The sequence below is a fragment of the Oncorhynchus mykiss genome, chromosome 8 (genome assembly GCF_013265735.2).
Source record: "Oncorhynchus mykiss isolate Arlee chromosome 8, USDA_OmykA_1.1, whole genome shotgun sequence".
In the NCBI taxonomy this organism is placed as follows: domain Eukaryota; kingdom Metazoa; phylum Chordata; class Actinopteri; order Salmoniformes; family Salmonidae; genus Oncorhynchus; species Oncorhynchus mykiss.
This window is the reverse complement of record NC_048572.1, coordinates 29,434,719-29,459,994: the sequence shown is the minus strand read 5'-3', so window position 1 is coordinate 29,459,994 and position 25,276 is coordinate 29,434,719. Positions and strand designations below refer to the sequence as shown.

Genomic DNA, 25,276 nt, shown 5'->3' with positions numbered 1-25,276 from the left:
CACTGCCCGTCATACTGAACTCACCTCCTGCCCAGTCAACACACACACAGAAGTCACCTTGTCTTTAGTCTTATCGGTTTGACTGAGTGTTCCAGCGCCTCCACTCATTACCAGGATGCTCCTAATATGGTCGTACCCTTTCCTTTAGCTTCCTAATGACACCCAGCCACTGGTACAGCTCTAGCCACAGTCACAATTACTCCAAGGTCTCATAGAGGGGACTCAAGGATAGTTTGTGCTTAAGTCACACTGTGGCTCTTGGGTTTTCTATCCAGCAAATGGGAGTTTATTATTGGGTTATGTTTCTATTGGATAAAAGGACTGAGGATCCTATGGCTCAGTTGATTTGAGAATGGTACTTCAAAAACAGTTTCTTGACTCCCCCATGGGCTACATAGACAGAATATGCAGTATGTGTAAACTGCATCCCCGTAGTCTGCTATATACGACCATATTAACTGATCATTAGACTAGTGTACATAGCTGATCCCCATTGTACCGCTGTATCATTACAGCGAGCAACTCCACGTGTTGGGTTGTCTCTACGATATGCTGAACACTGTATACCGTACAGTCTGTTATCTGCGGATCTCTGTTAAACGGCTACATGATCAAAGTACAATCTAGTTACTGCTGTATCGGTATGGCGTTTCTAAAGAGCTCCTCGTTACGTAATAGCCAACAGAACGATGGCATTTACAGCATTCTAAAGGTCAAACTCCACATCGCTGTCATCAGTACACGAGACTTTTAGGCTGTACTCCAAATGACATCCTATTCCTTATTTAGTGTGCTGCTCTTGACCAGGGTCCATAGGGCTTTTGGGATGTAGCCTTAGTCTCCTTTCTGAGGAGCGAGAACAAGATCAACCCGTCTTCTAATCGGAATTAGTTATCTTCTTTTCAACTAAATGGCTTTGCAATGGATCAATTGCCATCCTCTCTTTCAACGGTAAACGGGTGTCCTTTGGGAGAGGATAATGAGAACTGAATACTACACTTGCAGGTTTATCAAATGTCTGTATGACAATGAGAGGATGGAGAGCGATGGTTTTAAAGGAAGAGGAAAAAGGACATATTTTTAAAGGTCATTTCAGGCCCTGTGTGCAATGGACAAAGACTTCCTGATGATCGTCATCTTTCCACGTGCAAGGGTGCAGTGTCACGGTGACGCGAGCATGACTAATGGCCCCACAACTTTTGAAGAAGACGGGATTTCATCTAAACCCCTAAAATGCCTGGGAGGTCAGAGAGTACATTTTACATATCCAAAAATAACAACAATCAATTCTGTCTTATCACACCAAAATTCTTTCTTGGTAGTGAACATGAGGTCTGGCGCAGTCTTAAAGTATTCCACTGCTGTACTACAGTCAAGCTGAGTCTGCAAATGACATATGACAGGAACTATTTGGGGCCCATTTTCTCACACACAACTGCTGTGAATGTTGTGAATTAGATTAAGCTGAGGAATATTGAATGGCTGCCGAGCACTTCTTCCTCTGTCTGCCAACTCCGCAGCTTTCATTGATAATGCAATTTCATTTGTCATCACTGCTGTTGTTGCTTAGCGGAGGAAAAACCATGCTGATATGACATATTTAATTCAACTGCTCTGACTAGCTAAGTGGAGGTGTGTGTGTGTATGTGTGTGTGTGTGTGTGCGTGCGTGCGTGCGTGCGTGCGTGCGTGCGTGCGTGCGTGCGTCTGTACAAGCACCCTAGCGTGTTTGCATTTGTGAGTGCACCCCCAGTACCCGCAACCTGAATCTACCTCTTTCAGGCAGCCCATGAAGTTGTTGCTGACGGGAGAACCAGGTAGATCAGCCGTACTAGGACTCCCACCCACGTAGAAGAAGTCATCAGACCCCAGCATGGTGTAGTCTTCCTGGGTATACCCTGTCGTGGTGAGGATCCCATCCACGGAGATAGTCACCTGTTAGGGGTAACACATACCAAAGCCAAACCATTACACTCTGAGGTAAAACGCTCTGTTCAATAGGATTCATACACCTCTCTTCTTGGTCTGCTATGACTTGGTGTCTACAGATATCTGTTGCTTCTTACATTCAGTTAGGAATTCACTTGAGATCATCTGGGCTATTGGCTAGTAGTGTTGGTGCCTTGGAGCGATAGATGGGATTAGACTGCGTTTTGGGATCTTTTAATGGCTTTAGTCATAGGGGAGGGTTCACAGGACAGGTAAAGAACATATGTCAGAGCAGAGGCATATTTTCTTTATCTTTGATGGGTTAAGAGAATGGATTCTCGTTCGGTTTGGATAGTTCAGGTTGGGGGAGGGTTAGTAAAAATGGACAAATTGCCAAGGACAACTTGCTTGTACTTGTCTTACGTTTCAGGGTTCAATTTGTAACTATACACAGTCACTAACACACACATACTCTCTGTGTCACAAACACTCACTCACTCTTATACACACACATGCATTATATAGGGAGGATTATCACACGACTTCACGAATGTGCAAACCAAAGTTAACAAAAACACAAAGTAATTTGGACATGTAAGGGGTATAAATTATTTGATGATGTCATACAAAGCATGATCAAGCCAATCGGGATACAGGGCTCATGCATCAATCAAGTCAATGGGAATGGGAGGGACTAAAGTTATCCACAACACATAGACACCACTGTCACCAGCATGCTACAAACACAACACACAGGGACGGGATGGGGGGATAGGACAGTGATAGTGAATGATAGGGGGAAAGTGAGTGAACATGTTAAAGTGTTAGTGGTTATGGGTGAGAGGGTAAAGGTCATATGATGTCACCGGTCAGGAGGTGAAAGGGCATTGATGAGTGGTGGTGGGCATGCCATGTGCCAGACTGAGTGTGTTGGAAACAACTGTCAGAGCTCCAGCAAAGAAAGGGTCGCCATTTTGTCTCTGGGACGCCATTTTGCCTCTGGGACGCCATTTTGTCTCTGGGATGCCATTTTGTCTCTGTTTGGTGTTTTACAGTCTGGACTGCAGTTTGGCTGCTGCTGGTTGAAGAAGAAGTCACTCTTCTTGTTTGGTTCGTGGCAGAGCTTCTGTCAGTTCTTGGCGACAGTACTCACCAAAAATGTGGAGGTTTTTATTTGGTGGAAAAACATTTTTTATGTATCCCTGACAAAAGATCAAAAGTCAGATCTGGTGTTTCTTTTGAGACTCGTAGAACATCTGCGAACTTCGTAGCGATGAGGAATAAAAAACATACAAATAATAAAGTAAAAGCCGGAGTGAAAAAAGAGGAGAGGGGGAGGGAGGGAGTGTGGGGGAGGGAGGGGGTGTGGGGAAGGGAGGGGGTGTGGGGGAGGGAGGTTGGGAGGCCAAGGACGGGAAGGATATTGAGAAGTGAAGAAAGCTGTTGGTAATACAAACCCATTTCCTCATTTTTTGATAAGAAGTGTCTAGGATGAGACTCAAAGTATAAAAATAAAAAGAAGAGGGGGGGGGGGGGGGGGGGGGGGGGGGACACACGGCAAATCCAAAAAAAGACAATTAGAATGATATCTACCAGACAATGTAGTTTGTTTACCATAGCGTGTCCCATGCCTGATTGCTTTCCGGAAAAGGGGGAAGAAAGGAAATCAAAAGAATAGTGAACAAAACGGTTGTTAATAAGGAATGGGAAAACAAAATAAAAACCAATGATGTAGGATGATAGTTAGTACATTAGTTAGTTGTTAGTTAGATAACGGTTAGTTAGTAAGTAAATAAAATGACTTAGTATTTCATGAATGGTAAGTGTTAGTCTAACAAAGTTTGTCTTCCCAAAGAGAGGGAGAAAAGGGAAAGAAAGATTGACAGAGAGGAAGTAGAGACAGGTAGAGAGGAGGAAAAGAGGACCCTAGCTCAGCCTCTGGTCTCACTGGTAGCTAGTGGGCTACATCCTTTAAAAACCTGGTACCTGTTAATGGCAGGAAATGAACACTTTACTTACTTGTCCATCTCTCTTCACCTCCATGCAAGGCTCCATTCTACTGGCTGAGGAAACTCCCTGCTCACTCCCTCTCCACACCACAAACAGTTCTCAGCTACTGTTTCTCGAACAGTGCTTTCACTCTTACGGTACAAGTATACACTGAGTGTACAAAACATTAAGAACACCTTCCTAATATTGAGTTGCACCCCCCTTTGCCCTCAGAACAGACTCAATTTGTCGTGGCATGGACTCTACAAAGGGTTGAAAGCGTTCCACGGGGAAGCTGGCCCATGTCGACTCCAATGCTTCCCACAGTTGTGTCAAGTTGGCTGGATGTCCTTTGGTTGGTGGACCAATCCTGATACAGACAGGTGCCTGGCATCTACTACCATACCTTGTTCAAAGTCACTTATATGGGGCAGCAGGATAGCCTAGTGGTTAGAGTGTTGGACTAGTAACCGGAAGGTTGCAAGTTCAAATCCCCGAGCAAATCTGTCGTTCTACCCACTGTTCCTAGGCCGTCATTGAAAATAAGAATTTGTTCTTAACTGACTTGCCTAGTTAAATAAAGGTAAAAATATAATATTCACCCTGTGAATGTCAACACATACACAATCCATGTCTCAAGGCTTAAAAATCCTTCTTTAACCGGTCTCCTCCTACACTAATTGGAGTGGATTTAACAAGTGACATCAATAGCTTTCACCTGGATTCACCTTGTCAGTCTATGTCATCTAAAGGTGTTCCTCATGTTTTGTACACTCAATGTATATTCCTGTAGTATATATTTAATACAGCCCTACTTTTTAAAGTTGAGTTGTACTTACTTCTTGTCCACCTCTCTTCACAGCTCCATTCAAGGCTCCATTCAACAGGCTGGAGTCCCAACTCCCTCTCCCTCTCCCTCTCTCTCTCCCAATCCACAAACAGCTACCGATTCTCTCACTGTTTCTGCTCTAGTGTGTACAGTTACCAGTACATATCCAGTGTAAGAACAATACATTCCCTGCTTCTTAAAGCTTAGTTAAGTAGTAATACTTGTATTAAGGTACAGTATCTGATACCAGTATTAGTGTACCCCCCTTATGAACATGGGTATTGTAAACAAGATAAGCTGAGGAGCAACATGACAAATTGACAATAGAGATCCCATCAGTGGCCATGTGAACATATATTTATGCTATTTGAAGAAGATGCTCCACTGATCTGAAACCTATTTCCAATTTGACATCTGTAGGCTAATGTCAGTCACACGAAGTCCCTGCGTTCGTACTGAGTCGGATGTCTTCCACTCTGCCTCGTAGTTTCTGTATTTTTACAGAGGAGTAGAATATCCGACAGAGTGGTTTGTAAAGGAAAGACAGTTTCTGAAGGCAACGAGATAGGGACCCAGCCTCTGATTGAAGGGTCCGCTTAGTGGAGAATAAAAGCAGAGAAGTATCAGATAAAGTTCCAATGAAGGAAATAGGGAAGTCTTCAAGTTTGTACATGAAGATAAGGCAGTGACAGAAACACAGAGCCACAGTGTCCGCTCAACCGCTAAGCTATCAATCACGATGTCACCTGGGCTTCTTTCATTCACATAGTCACATAGTCACTGGCTGCTAGGAAGGCAAATAGAGGGGAAACACAATCTAACTGTACTGATGATAACTCAATACTGCACTAAGTCAGAATGTCTCTCTCGTAATATGTATCAACACAACATTGTTGACAACTATCTGAATTTGATTATTAGGGCACTTGGAAAAGGTGCTATAAAGATAAATAAACCTCATTCAATTCAAACAGAGGAAAAACACTAATCTTCCAACGTCTAACCTAAACGATTACTCAATATTTCAAATTCATAATAGAAGTGTGATTACCGATGCAAGATCCGTAACGACTATCAACTATGTTCAGCACTTGGAGTACTTGGATAAGCATTCATGCACAAATAAAGCCAAGACACTGCTACCATTCAATTGATCTATTGCTACTGATCATTATCAGTCTTGAACCTACGTCACCTCGGTCTCCATGGTTACCTGTCTGAGGTTGCGTGTGACCTTGATGTCGTGCCAGCCGTTGTCGTTGAACTTCCCGTTGACGGGCTCCACGATGGCCTCGAAGGCGCCCGAGCCCAGGTTGATGACCAGGCTCACCGCTCCGTCCTTTAGGGCCAGGTTGACGTAGTCAGCCGACTTCCCCGTGTGGAGTAAGAGACCGTTCCTCTGCCACGTCTTGAAGGACAATGTGATCTCATCGCTGGAGGACTGGATGGGGTTCTGGGACAGGTCGTAGCAGAAGTACTCCGAACCACGGAACGTCGCCACGTTCTCTTCCCTCGCTGGAGGTAGAAAAGAAACAGGATGGAAGTTTGTTTTGCATGTTAAGCTCTTATCCAAAACGTCGAGAAGTGTAGAGTCTACGTCGTTAACAGGGAAACATGTACCGTATGTCCCGGGTGGGAATCAAACGCACAACCCACAAGGAGACTATTGATGGACTCCATCCACATATCAGTGACACAAACAGGAAGCCCACTGTATAATCTATAATATTTGACCGTTAAAACATAACTATGATCCCTTCCTACACTGTAAGTATTGAATCATGTAAGAGGAGAAAAATAAATCATGACTTAATGACCAAGAAAAACACGAGAAGTAGGCTATGACATCACCTCCCATGAGAAGACAGGACAGATCAATCTAATCCAGTCGCCACGGTAATATATCTATGAGTCACCATATCAGCTATCCCATAATGTTCTCCTCACACTGGAACGCACGCATCATAAAAACCCAATACATGTGTCCCTCAGTCGAGGTCTCCATGCTAGCAGACTGCTTATGAGATCACAATGGTAACTGGCTACCTGCTAATGGTAGACATAAATCACGGCAGTCATATATCTGCTATATGGTTTAGAATCATTCCACTGAAAGGAAGTATCTTCCTCTATGGGGCTTGTTGCAACACATATGGGGTAATTTGAGACAGGTAAAGAGGCAGAGAGGTGCAGAGAGGGAAGGATGGAGACGGAGTGGGAGAGAAGGACAGGAAGAGAGAGAGGAGTCTCTCTGTATACAGTGCATTCGGAAAGTATTCAGACTCCTTGACCTTTTCCACATCTTGTTACGTTACAGCCTAATTCTAAAATAGATGCAATTGTTGTTTTCCCTCAGCAATCTACACACAATACCCCATAATGACAAAGCGAAAACAGGTTTTTTGAATTTTTTGCAAATACCTCATTTACACAAGTATTCAGACCCTTTGCTATGCGACTCCAAATTGAGCTCAAGTGAATCCTGTTTCAATTGATCATAACTTGATGGGAGTCCACCTGTGGTAAATTCAATTGATTGGACATGATTTGGAAAGGCAAACACCTGTATATATAAGGTCCCACAGTTGACAGTGCATGTCAGAGCAAAAACCAAGCCATGAGGTCTAAGGAATTGTCCGTAGAGCTCCGAGACGGGATTGTGTCAAGGCACAGATCTGGGGAAGGATACCAAAACATTTCTGCTGCATTGAAGGTATTGGTCAGGGAGGTAACCAAGAACCTAATTGTCACTGTGACAGAGCTCCAGCATATGTCTGTGGGGATAGGAGAAACTTCCAGAAGGACAACCATCTCTGCAGCACTCCACCAATCAGGCCTTTATGGAACAGTGGTCAGATGGAAGCCACTCCTCAGTAAAAGGCACATGACAGCGCGCTTGGAGTTTTCCAAAAGGCACCTAAAGGACTCTCAGACCATGAGAAACAAGATTATCGGGTCTAATGAAACCAAGATTGAACTATTTGTTCTGAATGCCAAGTGTCACGTCTGGACGAAACCTAACACCATCCCTACGGTGAAGCATGGTGGTGGCAGCATCATGCTGTGGGGATGTTTTTCAGTGGCAGGGACTGGGAGACTAGTTAGGATCAAGGGAAAGATGAACGGAGCAAAGTACAGAGAGATCCTTGATGAAAACCTGCTCCAGAGCGCTCAGGACCTCACACTGAGACAAAGGTTCACCATTCAACAGGACAGCGATCCTAGGCACACAGTCAAGACAATGCAGGAGTGGCTTCGTGACGAGTCTCTGAATGTCCTTGAGTGGCCCAGCCAGAGCCTGGACTTGAACCTGATCGAACATCTCTGGAGAAACCTGAAAATATCTGTGCAGCAATGCTCCCCATCCAACCTGACAGCTTGAGAGGATCTGCAGAGAAGAATGGGAGAAACTCCCCAATTCAGGTGTTCCAAGCTGATAGCGTCACACTCAAGAAGATCCAAGGCTTTAATTGCTGCCAAAAGTGCTTCAACAAAGTACTGAGTAAAGGGTCTGAATACTTATGTAGATGTGATATTTCTTTTTTTGTTATATATACATTTGCAAAAATGTCGAAAACACTTTTTTTGATTTGTCATTATGGGGCATTGTGTGTAGATTGAGGGGAAAAACGATGTAATCCATTTTAGAATCAGGCTGTGACGTAACAAAATGTGGAAAAAGTCAAGGGGTCTGAATACTTTCCGAATGCACTGTAAATACAAGTAGTACTAGTTGCGTAATACATTACAACATTTTAGCTGTTTCTGACTTTAATTGCAGTTCACATTGTCATTAAGCCAATCACAAGTTCCTGGTCTGAGGGCAGGAGAGGCGATGAAACACAGATAGAAGGAAAGAGAGACTGCTGCGAGGTTAGGGTTTGTTTTTTGGCCGGACTACATGTAAACACAAGACAGCGTATTGTGGAGCCTGGAGGGAGAGAGAAAGAGAGCGAGAGAGACAGAACGAGGAAGAAAGGCAGAGGGAAATGACAGAACGAGAGAGAGTGAAAGAGAGAGAGCATGAGGGAGAAAAAGAGAGAAACGAAGAGAGAGGCAGTTGTTTGGGATGATTCAGGTCAGAGAGTAATTTCCCCCTTGGCGTAAAACACTGGGCACAGCACAGAGACAGAACCATAGACAAGATGAGAGGCTGGAGGACAACACAACTCTTCCTTCCTCTCCTCTGAAAGCCTTTTTCAATGTACTGGTTGGTCAGAATGAACACGCACGGACGCACGTTATTCCCAGTGAGACAGGGTACTGCAGATTACGTTTAGTCTAAATCAAAACCTAATCTCTCCCTCTGTTCACTTCACTGATTTACTGGTGCTTTTTCATCTGACAGATTGTTCCCACATTCATCATTGGAAGAACCGTCAGATAAGACACTGTACAGACAAACAATAGCGCATCATCAAAGATAGAAATAATACACTGAAATAATACACTGAAATAAGTGGGTCAATCCATCCAAAATAGCTTGCGGGAAGGAAGATCTACTCTGTCGTCTGTAGAGAACTGTGTACGCAGTACATATACTAACTCATTCAGAATATTAACACATTTCCAGAGGGTGTATTGTACACCTTCAGTGGATGAATGTCACTCGGCATTATCTATAAATAAATGAAACACTTTTTAGCAATGATTTATGAACATGTTATCCCTGTGTGTACTTAGAGTGCTTCATATCTATCTGGGGTTCCTTTCAGCTTTAAACTCAAACCTTAGACAATGACGGCATACTACAGTATAGTCCTTACTACCACAGCCATGGGTAAATATAGCTTTCTTTCAGTCGATTACTTGGCGTCACCATAAGGGAACCATAATATAATATACCACAATATGCCTCCAAAGCGTGTAACCTAGTTCCCTTATGGTGATGCCTTGTTCCCTCCTTCACAGAACCAAGTCACCTGGACATTCACCAACTTGAGAAACCAAAAACGGATATTTCTCTGTTTCTTTCCAATCTACTCATGGCAACTCAGGAAGTGACACACAGTCTGAATTCCAAATAGCACTGTATTCCCTACATAGTGCACTACATTTGAGCAGGGCTCTGGTCATAAGTAGAGCACTATAAAGGGAACAGGAAGTGACACATAGTCTGTGTTCCAAATAGCACTGTATTCCCTATATAGTGCACTACATTTGAGCAGGGCTCTGGTCATAAGTAGAGCACTATAAAGGGAACAGGAAGTGACACGTAGTCTGTGTTCCAAATAACACTGTATTCCCTATATAGTGCACTACATTTGAGCAGGGCTCTGGTCATAAGTAGGGCACTATAAAGGGAACAGGGTTCCATTTGGGACACAGACACAGTCTAACTACCAGAAACCTTATGTAAGCAGTAGTGGTACCAGTATAAGAAATATAAACCTTGCTACTTTATTCAGCTGTAGACTACACTGGTGTTTTCCCAGATAACACCCCTGACATCTAATCCTGTCTGATCTCACTTGACCCCCAGGTGCAAGGGGTCATCACCATAGCAACCCTAGACCCCACCCAAACATTCTAATCAGGTGACGGGTGCCTTGCCTTGGTATCACCACTCAGGATAGGATGTCTGCTGACATTGGGTAACTTACAATTAGCTTAACGTATGTCTGTAGCCAGTGGGATTTTGGTCATCTAGGCTACTAATATTAGCTACTTGTACATCAGCATTGTAAGGAGCTTGATTTATTCACACTGTAGGCTACTCACTATGTCTGCATGTGGCCTAGCGTCATTACACACAGTACAACTATGATGTTACTAGGAGAGGGCAATGTACGCTACAATACCAACATTAGAATAGATCATTACTGTCAACAATTACAAATCCTTCTTAAATCTTTTAATTAAAAAAAAATCTCACTTTGGCGCATGTCATCAACATCACCTACAAGGCATGAATGTAGAGCGTTTCAGGAAATCCCAGTAGGAAATGTATTGAACGGTCAGACTTGGTCTTGGTCTATGGAATATAGAATATATTGATCTCTGCACTTCGGGTCATTTTGTCTATTTTCAAATCGTCATTAATATTCCATCTCCGTATGGCTGCAAGCCGGGGGGAGGTGTGTGTCTGTGTGTGTGTGTGTTAATGATTTATGCTTGATCCGACAATGCGGTGCGGAGGCTCCGTACAGAAGATGTGACGCAATTGCTCTGCGCCTCCCAAATGTTGTAACAATATCTCAGAAGAGGTAAAGTCTTGTCTTTTTCTTTAGCCAGTTGCTCGTAATTAGCAGGCTGGCTATAGAGATTAGCTCTGAATCACTACGAGTGATACATTTTACATTACATGTACATTTGAGTCATTTAGCAGATTTTCAAGAGTGACTTACAGGAGCAATTAGGGCTAAGTGCCTAGCTCAAGGGCACATCGGCAGATGCTTCACCTAGTTGGCTCAGGGATTTAAACCATTGACCTTTCGGTTACTGACCCAAGACCCTTAACCTGCTAGGACACACTTTGCTCTGCTCTGCTCACCGAAGCTCAAGAAGTATGTCTGTTCTGACTTCCGCGGAGGCTGCATCACTGTAGATGCTGCATGGCCACTGCAGAGGCTGGATTGACCATAAATTGGCTTGTGTGTGAGGGGTTTTCAACATCCAGTGGAACTAATTAGCTCCTTCAATTCCATGCCCCCCCCTTCTCCTCTCTCCAGTCCTCCTTCCCCCTCTGCCGGTACCCATCCCCTCTTCTAGCTGCTTCATTTCAATGTCCCTGCCTCCTCCATTCTCCCCCCTCTCCCACCATCCTCCTACCCCAGATGCACCACCAAACAGTCTGAACCCGGCCACCAGTCTAACCCGGAGGACCTTCCCACGGGGAATGCTTTGACCCCGCTGAGACACCATTTGTGACCTTTTAAAAAGCAGGGCCATGGTATTAAACCTCCATCATCATCAGAGACTGTGTGTGTGTGTGTGTGTGTGTGTGTGTGTGTGTGTGTGTGTGTGTGTGTGTGTGTGTGTGTGTGAGAGAGAGAGAGAGATAGGTAGGTAGGGGGAGGGAGAGAGCGAGAGAGACAGATAGAACGACAGAGAAAGAAGCAGAGGGTTAGAAAGAGAGAACGAGAGAGAGAGAGAGAGAGAGAAAGAGAGGAGGGGAGAGGCTGAATCTGTCAAGCTAAATAAGCTCAGCCAGCACCCAACTAGATGAGTTCAGTCAGTTCAGCTTAGTGATGAGGCTGTATGTAGTGTGTTTGGTAAAGCCTGATGTCTCCACCAGCTGTAGTGCTGCCAAATATGTTCGTTTCACTGCACTGGGGATCCCGGGTTTGTTAGCGATGTGTTAGAGGCTATCTCTTTCTGCAGCCAACATACGCACGCACGTACGAACACACAAACGAGCTGGCAGAAAATGTAAGTTCCAAAGTATAGTGCTAAATTCGGTTGTTAGACAATAATGAGGAGCCCAGGAGAAGAATGGAAGATGGCCGGAGGACTGCTATCTTCCCACACAGTGGCAATAGGATCTGGCTCCTACAGATACCTTCTCACGCCACAGATGCTGTGAGATGTGCGAGCTCAGACAGGATGTCGAATCGTGCCAGAGAGGAGGGTTCGTTACCGCCACCAATAGCACGGGTGGTGAAATTACATTTAGAGTTAAAAGCTAGGTAATAGCGAGTGTGTACGAGCTAGCTAGTGTGTAATAGGGAAAAGGCAATAAGGACACGCCTGATGCCCAAACCGATATTTAATTTCAGATCATTTAGGGCTAGGTTAAGGTAAGAGTCCGTTTTATGTTTTGGTAGTCGGTTTAAGCGTCGGCTATGTCCTTATAGCCTCTCCCTTGTACTAGCTAACTGCACAAGCAACAGTGGTTAACATAACGCCCCGGACCAGAGCTAGTGCGCCAACTTGTATGTGCGTAGCACACTGATGCCCTGGAACAAAGCTACTGACTCACGCAACACACGAGACCAACACATGTCTACAGGCTGAGCACATCCCATTTCAGATGCAAAGACACAGTCTGAGATGCACACGCAAACGCTTCGAAGTGCTCTACTTCCTCTCTCCCAATCTTTCTCTCTCGCTATGGCTCTTCACATAACTTCCCGGGGAGAGGAGAGGAGAGAAGGGGAGAGACGCGCAGTATTAGTCTGGTGGTGAAGAGCTGTGAGGAGGATTCACTCTGCTCTGCTCCCTCTGGTCTCTCTGACTCTTTCATCTCAGGCCTTACTTAAAGCCTTACTTCACTAGATAACACCTAGCTGACTGTCTGGGCGAAGACACACACGCACGTAAATGCACACACACACACGTAAAAACACTGTTGAAACATCAGTTTGATGTTACTTTAACATAATCGTCCGTATTCAGCGTTCTGATTGGCTATCAGTATGATGTCAATTCTGAGACTTAACGCTGTCATGATGTCGCTCAGCGGGAGGTATCAGGGGCTCAGTAGGCCTCCCTATTGGCTGGTGGCACTCTCAGTAAGACTCTCTATTGGCTGGTGGCTCTGGAGGCTTTGTGGGGTGAGCAATAAGACTTTACAGTGATGCAAGGGGTAAAGAGGAGGGGATGGCAGGTATGGAAGGAGGGAGGGAGGGGCAGATGTTTGGGGGATGGGGAGGCATGAGGTTCAATCCCATCAAGTGAGGCAATGGTGCGGAGCGCATGCTGGAGCAGAGGCTTGAGGGAGAGAAAACGAGAGGGGGGGGGGAGGAGATAGAAGATAGAGAAAGAGGCTGATTTCCTAATGGCTACTTATGCAGGGCCATTAGCAATGATGGTGGAGGCCAATGTTATTAAGCTGGAGGGGTTGAATGAAGGATGAGGGAAAGATGGAGGAAGGATCAGGACACCTCTCGGTCACCTTTTACACATTCGTCAAATAATACAAAGGGCTAGAGGCACTGGCAGGGATAGAGGGATGAAAGAGGAGTGATATAGGTGTGGTATAGAAAGAGAGAGAGAGAGAGAGAGAGAGAGAGAGAGAGAGAGAACACACTGACAACACCAACAAAACAAAGAAGCACCCCCAACAAGGTGGAGAGAGAAGGCTGTCTGAGAGAGCTGGCTTCACTCCAGACTGAGAGAGAGAAACACAAAGCCCAGCTAACAGTACTGAAGGAGGAGAGAAAGGAACATGGCCCAGCTAACAGTATGAAAGAGGAGAGAAAGGAACATGGCCCAGCTAACAGTACTGAAGGAGGAGAGAAAGGAACATGGCCCAGCTAACAGATCTGAAGGAGGAGAGAAAGGAACATGGCCCAGCTAACAGCACTGAAGGAGGAGGGAGAGGAACATGGCCCAGCTAACAGTACTGAAGGAGGAGAGAAAGGAACATGGCCCAGCTAACAGTACTGAAGGAGGAGAGAAAGGAACATGGCCCAGCTAACAGATCTGAAGGAGGAGAGAAAGGAACATGGCCCAGGTAACAGTACTGAAGGAGAGAGAGGAACATGGCCCAGCTAACAGTACTAAAGGAGAGAGAGGAAAATGGGTCAGCTAACAGTACTAAAGGAGAGAGAGGAACATGGCTCAGCTAACAGTGCTAAAGGAGGAGAGAAAGGAACATGGCTCAGCTAACAGCACTGAAGGAGGAGAGAAAGGAACATGGCTCAGCTAACAGTACTGAAGGAGGAGGGAGAGGAACATGGCTCAGCTAACAGTACTGAAGGAGGAGGGAGAGGAACATGGCCCAGCTAACAGTACTGAAGAAGAGAGAGGAACATGGCTCAGCTAACAGTACTAAAGGAGGAGAGAAAGGAACATGGCCCAGCTAACAGTACTAAAGGAGGAGAGAAAGGAACATGGCTCAGCTAACAGCACTGAAGGAGGAGAGAAAGGAACATGGCCCAGCTAACAGTACTGAAGGAGGAGAGAAAGGAACATGGCCCAGCATACAGTACTGAAGGAGAGAGAGGAACATGGCCCAGCTAACAGTACTGAAGGAGAGAGAGGAACATGGCTCAGCTAACAGCACTGAAGGAGGAGAGAAAGGAACATGGCCCAGCTAACAGTACTGAAGGAGAGAGAGGAACATGGCCCAGCTAACAGTACTGAAGGAGGAGAGAAAGGAACATGGCCCAGCTAACAGTACTAAAGGAGGAGAGAAAGGAACATGGCTCAGCTAACAGCACTGAAGGAGGAGAGAAAGGAACATGGCCCAGCTAACAGTACTGAAGGAGGAGAGAAAGGAACATGGCCCAGCATACAGTACTGAAGGAGAGAGAGGAACATGGCCCAGCTAACAGTACTGAAGGAGAGAGAGGAACATGGCCCAGCTAACAGTACTGAAGGAGAGAGAGGAACATGGCTCAGCTAACAGCACTGAAGGAGGAGAGAAAGGAACATGGCCCAGCTAACAGTACTGACGGAGAGAGAGGAACCCATTCTGCAACCTAAAACTTCTATATCAGATGCTCAACATGCTCTGCTCACACCTACTGGAATGGTCTGGGTCTGAACGACATGAAAACAACACTAGACCCTATGGAACACAACGTTTTTACTATCTCATCCTGGAATATACAATATCTGAGGTCATCTGCCTTTAGCCTAAAGCGAATCAAAGAAATTGGAAATACAGACATTGTCATCCTACAAGAGACATGGTAGAGAGGAGACGAACCCACTGGTTGCCCTCTAGGTTACAGAGAGCTGGTAGTCCCATCCACCAAACTACCAGGTGTATCCTAATTTGGTATAGAGCAGACCCAACCCACTCTATTAAATTAGTCAAAACTGTAACATTTAACATCTGGCTAGGAATTAATAAGGAAATGATCTCAGCAGAGAAGCATGTGTGTGATAACTATATCCCCCCCAATAGAATCCCCATATTTTAACGATGACAGCTTCTCCATCCTAGAGGGGGAGGTCAACCATTTCCAGGCCCAGGAACATGTACAACTCAGTGGCGACGTAAGTGTCACAACTGGACAAGAACTTGACACTCTCAGCACACAGGACGACAAGCACCTACCTGGAGGTGACAGTATCCTTCCTATATACCCCCCGAGACACAACTATGACAATGGTATCCTAAATGAGATTATAAAATATACAGACTACACATTCCAATTGGCTATACTTAAACTCTTTAACATCATCCACAGCTCTGGCATTTCCCCCAATATTTGGAACCAAGGACTGATCACCCCAATCCACGAAAGTGGAGACAAATGTGACCCCGTTAACTACCGTGGGATATGCATCAACAGCAACCTTGGGAAAATCCATTGCATCAATAATCGCAGACTCGTACATTTCCTCAGAGAAAACAATGTACTGAGAAAAAGTCTAATTGGCTTTCACCAAATGACTGTACAATAGACCACGTATTCACCCTGCACACCCTAATTGACAAACAAACAAACTAAAACAAAGGCAAAGTCTTTTCATGCTTTGTTGATTAAAAAAAAGCTTTTGACTCAATTTGACATGAGGGTCCGCTATACAAATTGATGAAAAGCAGCAGAAAAACATACGACCTTATAAAATCCATGTACACAAACAACAAGTGTGCCGTTAAAATTGACAAAAAACACACACACTTCTTTCCATAGGGCTGTGGGGTGAGACAGGGATGCAGCTTAAGCCCCACCCTCTTCAACACATATATCAACAAATTGGCGAGGGCACTAGAACAGTCTGCAGCACCCGGCCTCACCCTACTAGAATCTGAAATCAAATGTCCACTGTTTATTGATGATCTGGTGCTTCTGTTGAAAACCAAGGAGGGCCTACAGCAGCACCTAGATCTTCTGTACAGATTCTGTCAGACCTGGGCCCTGACAGTAAATCTCAGTAAGACAAAAATAATGGTGTTACAAAAAAGGTCAAAAAAGGTCAAGGACCACGAATACAAATTTCATCTAGACAATGTTTCCCTAGTGCACACAAAAAAACTATACCTACTATACCTACATCAACACCACAGGTAACTTTCACAAAGCTGTGAAATATCTGAGAAAAAAGGCAAGAATGGCCTTCTATGACATCAAAAGGAATATAAAATTTGACATCTGGAAAAAAAATACTTGAATCAGTTATTTTGTAGAAGACATTGCCCTTTATGGTTGTGAGGTCTGCGGGTCCGCTTACCAACCAAGAATTCACAAAATATGACAAACACCAAATTGAGTCTCTGCATGCAGAATTCTGAAAAAACATCCTCTGTGTGCAATGTAAAACACCAAATAATGCATGCAGAGCAGAACTAGACAGATAGGTCCTGGAGTGGCCTAGCCAGTCCCCAGATCTCAACCCCATAGAAAATCTTTGGAGGGAGTTGAACGTTCGTGTTGCCCAGCAAAAGCCCCAAAACATCACTGCTCTAGAGGAGATCTGCATGGAGGAATGGGCCAAAATACCAGCAACAGTGTGTGAAAACCTTGTGAAGACTTACAGAAAATGTTTGACCTCTGTCAATGCCAACAAATATATATAACAAAGTATTGAGATAAACTTTTGTTATTGACCAAATACTTATTTTCCACCATAATTTGCAAATAAATTCATTAAAAATCCTACAATGTGATTTTCTGGATTCTTTTTGTCATTTTGTCTGTCATAGTTGAAGTGTACCTATGATGAAAATTACAGGCCTCTCTCATCTTTTTAAGTAGGAGAACTTGCACAATTGGTGGCTGACTAAATACTTTTTTGCCCCACTGTATATGCCATCTGTAAATACAAGTAAAATTGTTAAATTACATACATGTGGAAAAAGGCAGGAACCTTCCCACTAGCCATGATTGGCTGAGATAACGAATGGGCTGCCGAGAATGGACATGTCGAGATATGAGTTCAGATTGGTCTGCCATGTAGCACGCTTCTGTCTATAACATGTGCTGGTCCGTGGAGTGGTCCTTGGACACTTAAGGGGCAGTCATGATGAGTGTGTTTCATTTGGTGATCTCATGAAGGACAGGAAACACACATAACTGTATCTCTTAAAGTGTACATTTCCCAGTGGTCAGGTTTACATCTAAATATTGTGAAACGTATGTGATTAAACATGAAACTATTTGTGAAAAGATGTAATGTGATGTTCACCTTCTAAATGAGAAAAAATGTGTTTTCATATAAAGTTAACCAAATCAATGGCCACGCCCACGCGAGCACAAACATTACGTCAGTGTCATGGACCGCCCTTTTCTCAGACGTGTCCAAATCCCACTCCTGACGAAATTCACACCAGACCACGCAAACCCCGGTGTAAGCTAAGGTTGCAAAAGGTTGAATTTCTAAGACCAAAACATGCCTGGTGACGCTGGTGTGTGAAGTGGTTTAAACTACAACTCTACCAGAGGACAAGACCAGAGAACGTGGAGATCATTCCCACATTGAAATGGCAAAGAAATCTACAAACTAAAGAATCATTATTCAGACTGCAGCTGTTTAAACACTTTAGTCTGGTAAACGCATCTGATTCAAAGAAGATTTCCGAATGGGACTTCAGAAGTACCCATTATAACAATTATACGTGTAGTTGAGAGATGGGAATGTACTGTATGACTGAGCAAGAAGAATCACTGTCAAGTAAGTCTCACATCATGTGTGAAGGACAAACTGCTGTCACTCTCATTAATGTTATACTATTTACAGTACAGGCAGTATGCTGTACAGTGACAGTTTCTATGTGGAATTCACAAGGCTACGGTCTTGATTTGAAATGTCTGCATGTGTATTTCTTGATCTTTCTATTGCTCTGTGTTTCTCCTGTGTGTATTCCTCGGTGTGTGTGTCTCAGTGTGTGTGTAGTTTCACAGTGTGTGTGTGTGCGTGTAGAGAGAGGCTAGAGGCAGAGCCCCCTGGAGCATGACAGGCCAGCCTCCCCGGAGTCTTATTGGTCATTATCTCCCCTGTCAGAACACACACACATAGAAACACACACACACGCTTGCACCTAGGCAGCAGGCAGCAGGAAGGCAGGCACGCTCACACACCACCAATATCTAACCACATCACACCATATCTCTGTCTCTGTCAAGATGCTGCCGTTCCATATCTCTATGGAAACCACCGGGAACTCTATGTCATTAACTTGCCCTCAATCAATCAATCAATCAATCTGATTATATTTGCAAGGTCCCTTTCACATAATAATGTACACTTATTTACTTGTATATTTCTCATCATAAATGCGATTTGAGTCTGAAACCCCTAGAGAGTGATGCTGAGGCGACAGACAGTCAGTGGAAAGGAACCACTCTCTTTATTTCACTTGAACCACATTAGCACTGCACATGTATAGTCTCTAACCGACAACCTACTCACTGGTGCTGGTGTGACGCTGGGACATTAACCCAGGCTGTGTCCCAAATGGTGCCTTATTCCCTACGTAATGGACTACACTTCATAGGGCTCTGGTCAAAAGTAGTGCACTAGCTAGGGAATAGGGTGCCATTTTTGGAACGCAGCCCCTCTACTCACTGGTGGCGTGTGTGTGTGTGAGACGCCGCGACTTTCAAAAGCACACCGGGAGGATATGGTAAGTAAGTCCAACAGTCATAGACAGTCAGCACTGTGAAGGGTGGATTAAATAAATATTTTGGTGAGAGGGAGGAAGGGGAGAGGGAGGGATGGATAGAGGGAGAGGGAGGTTAAAGTCCCAGCAGTGACACTCTCACTGACATCCATCATACATCTTGTCTGGCTGCACTGCTATATGTGACCTCTGACCTTACTCACTAGCCAATCATGTCAAGAGTAGTTTTGAAATGGAGCTCTGTAGAGCAGTTACCAATGGGGAATATGTTCTGTAGCCTGGCATTCATCTGCCTGCAAGGAAGTTGTGCAGAATCATCCATTCGTTAGATCAGTGGTATTCAAAGTCAGGGTCGTGGGGAACTGCAGCAAGCTCGCCAATTACTATTTAAAACATTTGAAGAACAAAAGAGTACACATTATTGTATAGGACAATATTCCCAAAATTGGAAAAAGATCATTTGAAAATGTTTACTTTATTGAGTAAATATATTCATTGGTTTGTTTCCATTTTCATAAGAGATGAAAATGTAATGAATTTAAGGCTATTTGTTGATGTAATTCTTGTGAAAAAAATGTGTCCCGAGAAATTCTGGTGGTGAAAATGGGGTCCATCCTGAAAAAGTTTGAATACCACTGAACTAGATCCTGTTTGAAATGGAACTGACGGCGTTTAAGCAATAATAAATATTTTATAAAAAATGTTTTACCCCCAATTTTGTGATTACAATCTTGTCTCATCGCTGCATCTCCCCAACGAGTTCGGGAGAGGAGAAGGTTGGGTCATGCGTCCTCCGAAATATGACCCACCAAACATTGGGTCAGAAGTTTACATCCACTCAATTAGTATTTAGTAGCATTGCCTTGAAATTGTTTAACTTGGGTCAAATGTTTTGGGTAGCCTTCCACAAGCTTCCCACAATAAGTTGGGTGAATTTTGTCCCATTCCTCCAGACAGAGCTGGTGTAACTGAGTCAGGTTTCTAGGCCTCCTTGCTCGCACACACTTTTTCAGTTATGCCCACACATTTTCTATGGGATTGAGGTCAGGGCTTTGTGATTACCACTCCATTTTACCACAACTTTGGAAGTATGCTTGGGGTCATTGTCCATTTGGAAGGCCCATTGAGACCAAGCAATAACTTCCTGACTGATGTCTTGTGATGTTGCTTCAATATATCCACATAAATTTCCTCCCTCAAGATGCCATCTATTTTGTGAAGGGCACCAGTCCCTCCTGCAGCAAAGCACTTCCACAACATGATGCTGCCACCCCGTGCTTCATGGTTGGGATGGTGTTCTTTGGCTTGCAAGCCTAGTGTTTATACTTGCATATTATTGTTTGTACAAATGAACATGGTACCTTCAGGCGTTTGGAAATTGTGCCCAAGGATGAACCAGACTTGTGGAGGTCTACAATTTGTTTCTGAGGTCTTGGCTGATTTATTTTAATTTTCCCATTATGTCAAACAAAGAGGCACTGAGTTTGAAGGTAGGCCTTGAAATACATCCACAGGTACACCTCCAATTGACTCAAATTGTGTCAATTAGCCTATCAGAAGCTTCTAAAGCCATGACATCATTTTCTGGAATTTTCCACGCTGTTTAAAGGCACAGTCAACTTAGTGTATGTAAACTTCTGATCCACTAGAATTGTGATACAGTGAATTATAATTGAAATAATCTGTCTGTAAACAATTGTTGGAGAAATTACTTGTGTCATGCACAAAATAGACGTCCTAACCGTCTTGCCAAAACTATAGTTCGTTAACAAGAAATTTGTGGAGTGGTTGAAAAACTAGTTTTAATGACTCCCACCTAAGTGGATGTAAACTTCCAACCTCAACTGTAAATAGATAAGCTAGCCTATTAGCCGGGTTATGACTGACGTGTGATCACTGCCCTTGCTAGTTTGAATGTATTGTCATTCGTCCGTTTTTGTCCAAAATATTAATTGGAACTCTAAACCGAATGGCTAGAGGCAACAAACAACGTACCAGGCCAGCTGTGATTTACAACCTCATAGCAAAATTTACCGGACTAACAGGACATGTATTGGTTAATTATATTAATCATGCATTGTACTGCATCCATCTGTCCTGCCAAATATGTCTTACTCTGTGTCATGGAATGTTGAGTCAAATAGAAACTCATTTCAAAACCTCTTATAAGGTTGGTTTTGATTGCATAAACTGGGAATTTGATATTTTTGGCTGTTATTATGATTATGTCTGTTTGTTTCATATATGCAAATGAGTTAAAACGCTGTCAGTTCCACTTTAAATACGGAGATACATGGACTCACTCCCACACCCCTCTCTCTCTCGCTCTCTCTCTCTCTCTCTCTCTGGTAAAGGTAAGTATATAACACATACTGTATATGAGGATTATTTAGAGTTAATACGGTATAGGTCCGCATCACAGGAGGCTGCTGAGGGGAGGACGGCTCATAATAATGGCTGAAATGGAAGGACATCAATGCATTTGAAATCATTCTCCTGATTCCGCTCCAGCCATTACCACTAGACCGTCCTCCCCAATTAAGATGCCACCAACCTCCTGTGGTCCCCATACTATTTTAATGTTGTAAGAGAAATGTTGTATGTACTGTATAGTATATATTTTATAACAGTGTTAATGTGGATCACTAAATAAAAATAAACAACTGAATTTGGTTTGGATAAATGGTGGTTGTCTATTAAAGTAAAAACATTATTTATGGTTAAACTAAGGACAGCAGGAGAGAGGGAGGAGGGAGAGCAAGAAGAAGAGGGAGAAAGGGAAGGAAAGGGGAGAGGGAGGGATGGAGAGAATCTGGTCGGGAATACTCTCCTGAGGTTTTTGAGAAACATTGTGGCTTTAAATCCAGTTGGAACCAGCTATAGCCTGTGGCCAAAACAATGTGTCTGTGTGTGTGTGTGTGTGTGTGTGTGTGTGTGTGTGTGTGTGTGTGTGTGTGTGTGTGTGTGTGTATCGACTGAGGATGCCAGTGGAGGAGATACGAGTTTAAAAAAAACGTATCACTCCCTTCAATAGTTATTTTTTAAATTTAAATGTATACAATCATTACTCCAAGGTATTATTCTACACACGCACGCATGCACACACACACATATACACAGACAGAAACACACACACATTAGTGGGGACTCCCCCAGTTATCTCCTTCTCTCTCTCTCTCTCTCTCTCTCTCTCTCTCTCTCTCTCTCTCTCTCTCGCTCGCTCTCTCCATCTCTATTTACCCTTCTCTTCTGTGTGCAATCTCTTCTAAAGGGCGGTGCGTGCTATGGGGCTCAGCAGGATCCTGTGTTCTCCTCCTCTCCTCCTCCTCTCTCTCCTCCCTTCCTCCTCTCTCTCTTTTTGTGTTCCTCAGCTCAGCCCTCCGGCCAGACATTCTAAAATTAGAGAGGAGAGTCCTACACACAGCATCACTAGATATACAGTAGTGGACTGTACAGATACAGGGACATGTGCCACTCTGCAGTCACTTTCCCTCCATCCCGCAATCTCGTTCACATCCTTTCTGCTATGGGACATGTGACTTGTCTACTCTGAGCTTGTGTACATCGCAAGTAGTAACAACAGCTAACTATCAATCCCACTGATTACCAGCCCTGCTCCCAAATCCTGCATTTAGGAAAGTCGTTTGATAGTCTTTCAGCTTAATGATATTAAATAATATTTATTATTCCTCAGTGAGGTCCTACCTGTACACAATTACTACCACTACTAATCTCTAACTCCATCCTGCAGTTACAGGAAATTATCTGTTCTCCACTGAGACACAAATACATGATGTGAGCTTTAAATCCTTTAACCACTCTGAATGACTGTATGAGATATGTTATTACAGAGGGAAACACACACACACTCTTAGAGAGGAAAAAAAACACACAACTGCTGCCACATGTCTGCCTAAACTAGACCTGAAGGAAGGGATCTTACTAACTGATTTGCATGCATACATATGCACCGTCACATAGATGAGTAGTTTCACATAGTCGCACACACACACATAAATGCGCACACACACTCACACCGTGTGCCTGTAAAGTCAATAACCTTATCCTCTCTCTGTCTCCTTGGCTTGCTGGGTTATTAGGAGGGAGAGCTGGATGTCTGCCCCTCTCTATCTCGCTAGCTAGCCTGTAGTCTCAGATGGTGGTCACTAACAAACGTTTTCAACGCTGCAGGAGCTGTGTTTATTTTTCTCTATTCCGGGACAATGTGGACCGTCCGGACTTTCAATGTTACAACTCTTTGCTTCCAGAGGACGACAGGGGCAAAGGGGCTGCTCTTAGCAAACAAGTAGGGAACTTACACAAGCTACTGGGGAATCCACTCCCGCCTACTTTATCTTTCTCTTCTACTCCAGTAGCTGGATGCCAGTCTAGCCTGGTGGGAGTGTCGCCGCCGTGTCGTCTCTCCTCAGTCGACTGGCCAGTGCTCTACAGGGATCCTTCCCCGAAGGGGTCTCTCCTTTCCCTGGAGAACGGAGTTAGTAGGTTCCATCTAAACGACTTAGTAGATGTTCCTATTCTTAATCATACCAACCAGCCATGGAGGCACCTCATTCGCCGTGGAAGTCGAAAGCAGCAGCCTTTGGCAATAGGGGCCTCCTTGGCAATGGGACCGGATACAGATTTCAAACGGCTTCGCCGGCCTGGATCCGGAGGTTCTGACGCCTTCATCCCTGGGGGCTATCGCTTCGAGATCGGATCTGAAGGTAGCTGCGCTTCTGGGGGCTTCTACAGCAAATTCAGATCTTCAGAGCTCCCGGTCATCAGACTGTGAAGGTGTCTGAGACTCCGGCCCCCTAGAATCCATTGTGGCTGGCTCGGGTCCATCGGGCCCCACCTCCCAACGATCCTTGAGGGGTCTTCTAAATGACTCGAGGCGAAAGAAAGGCCAGATCTCCTCAACCAGTTAACCAGCTATAGTCTCTTTGGTGACAAAACATCTCGGTTCCCAGGGGAAAAAACCCTGTACTATCCTGGATCACGAGTACAGGACATTAAAAGGCTGCTTCCTACCGTTCTACAACTGTTGCCGGGGGCTGGCACTGCCGTAGTCCATGTGAGGTCAAACAAAATTAGGAGGGCTAGCTCAGGACTGCTAAAAATAGATTTTAAAGCTTTGAAAGCGGCCAATTGTTTTAGACCCGGTAACATCACTGTGCTTGCTGTGAAAGATTAAGCAGGCTACTGGCATTACACAGTTGGCTAAAAGACAACTGTAGCTCTGTTGGCAAAACATTTTAAGATAACTTTGACACCTTTTGGAAACAGAAGATGCTCTACAGGAATCATCTTGGCTCTTGGACAGTGTCCGCGCATTTCAAGGCTGCGTTGAGACAATGACTAATCAGTGACCCAAGCCCTGCCCAGATAATCCCCACCATTGTGTCGCTGAGTTGTCCTAGTGCTGCTGCAAATGTACATTGTACCAGGGGTGTTGGCAGCCATAATGTAAGTAATCTAATTTATGTCCATCTATCTCCCCTGAATGCCTCTGTCAATACTACAGCTATTGTCAGCAGTAATCATGCTCCTATGAACCTGAGTTATACTGTTAGCACTGAGGCGGTTTGCTCTACTAGGAAGTCCACTGTGTGAAGGATCAGCTCAAACATAAATATCACTGTCATGTCTACCTCTGATAAGCCTCCCAATAAAGCAATAAAAACAATCAAGTATCCCAGAAAACTGCCCAAAAAAATAGGGCACATTAACATACGTAGCCTAAGAAACAAGGTGAATGAAATCGATAACTTGCCAGTAACAGATAACATTCATACAGTGGTAAAAATGCATGTTATCATCTTCCGAAGAGACAGGAATGCCACAAGTAGAGGTGTTTCCATTCATGTTCAGAGTCATATTCCTGTAAAGCTTAGAGGGGATCTAATTTAAAAGGCTGTTAAAGTTTTATGGCTACAGGTTCACCTGACCTCACCTGAAGCCCATTCTGGTGGGAAGCAGCTATAGACCACCAAGTGCTAAGAGTCAGTATCTGGATGACGTGTGAAATGCTTGATAATGTATGTGATATCAACAGATGTGATATCAACT

The 25,276-nt window shown here is 44.2% G+C and overlaps 1 protein-coding gene across 11 annotated transcripts in view; it reads right to left on the bottom strand.

Annotated features, from left to right (window-relative positions):
• Nucleotides 1-25,276, bottom strand: part of LOC110529758 (neurexin-3b) — a 526,672-nt gene that overhangs the window by 407,581 nt on the left and 93,815 nt on the right. For 7 of the 11 annotated variants that reach the window (XR_005052850.1, XM_036985244.1, XM_021612262.2 and 4 more), the window contains exons 6-8: nucleotides 5,960-6,261; nucleotides 3,543-3,566; nucleotides 1,773-1,934 (exon numbers count right to left, since the gene is read on the bottom strand). Coding sequence is in view for 10 of the 11 variants with exons in the window: in XM_036985244.1 (XP_036841139.1) it covers nucleotides 1,773-1,934; nucleotides 3,543-3,566; nucleotides 5,960-6,261 (488 nt within the window). In the remaining variant the exon portion in view is untranslated. The remainder of the gene's footprint in view (nucleotides 1-1,772; nucleotides 1,935-3,542; nucleotides 3,567-5,959; nucleotides 6,262-25,276) is intronic. The other 4 variants (XM_036985245.1, XM_021612263.2, XM_021612253.2 and 1 more) reach the window with 1 other exon arrangement.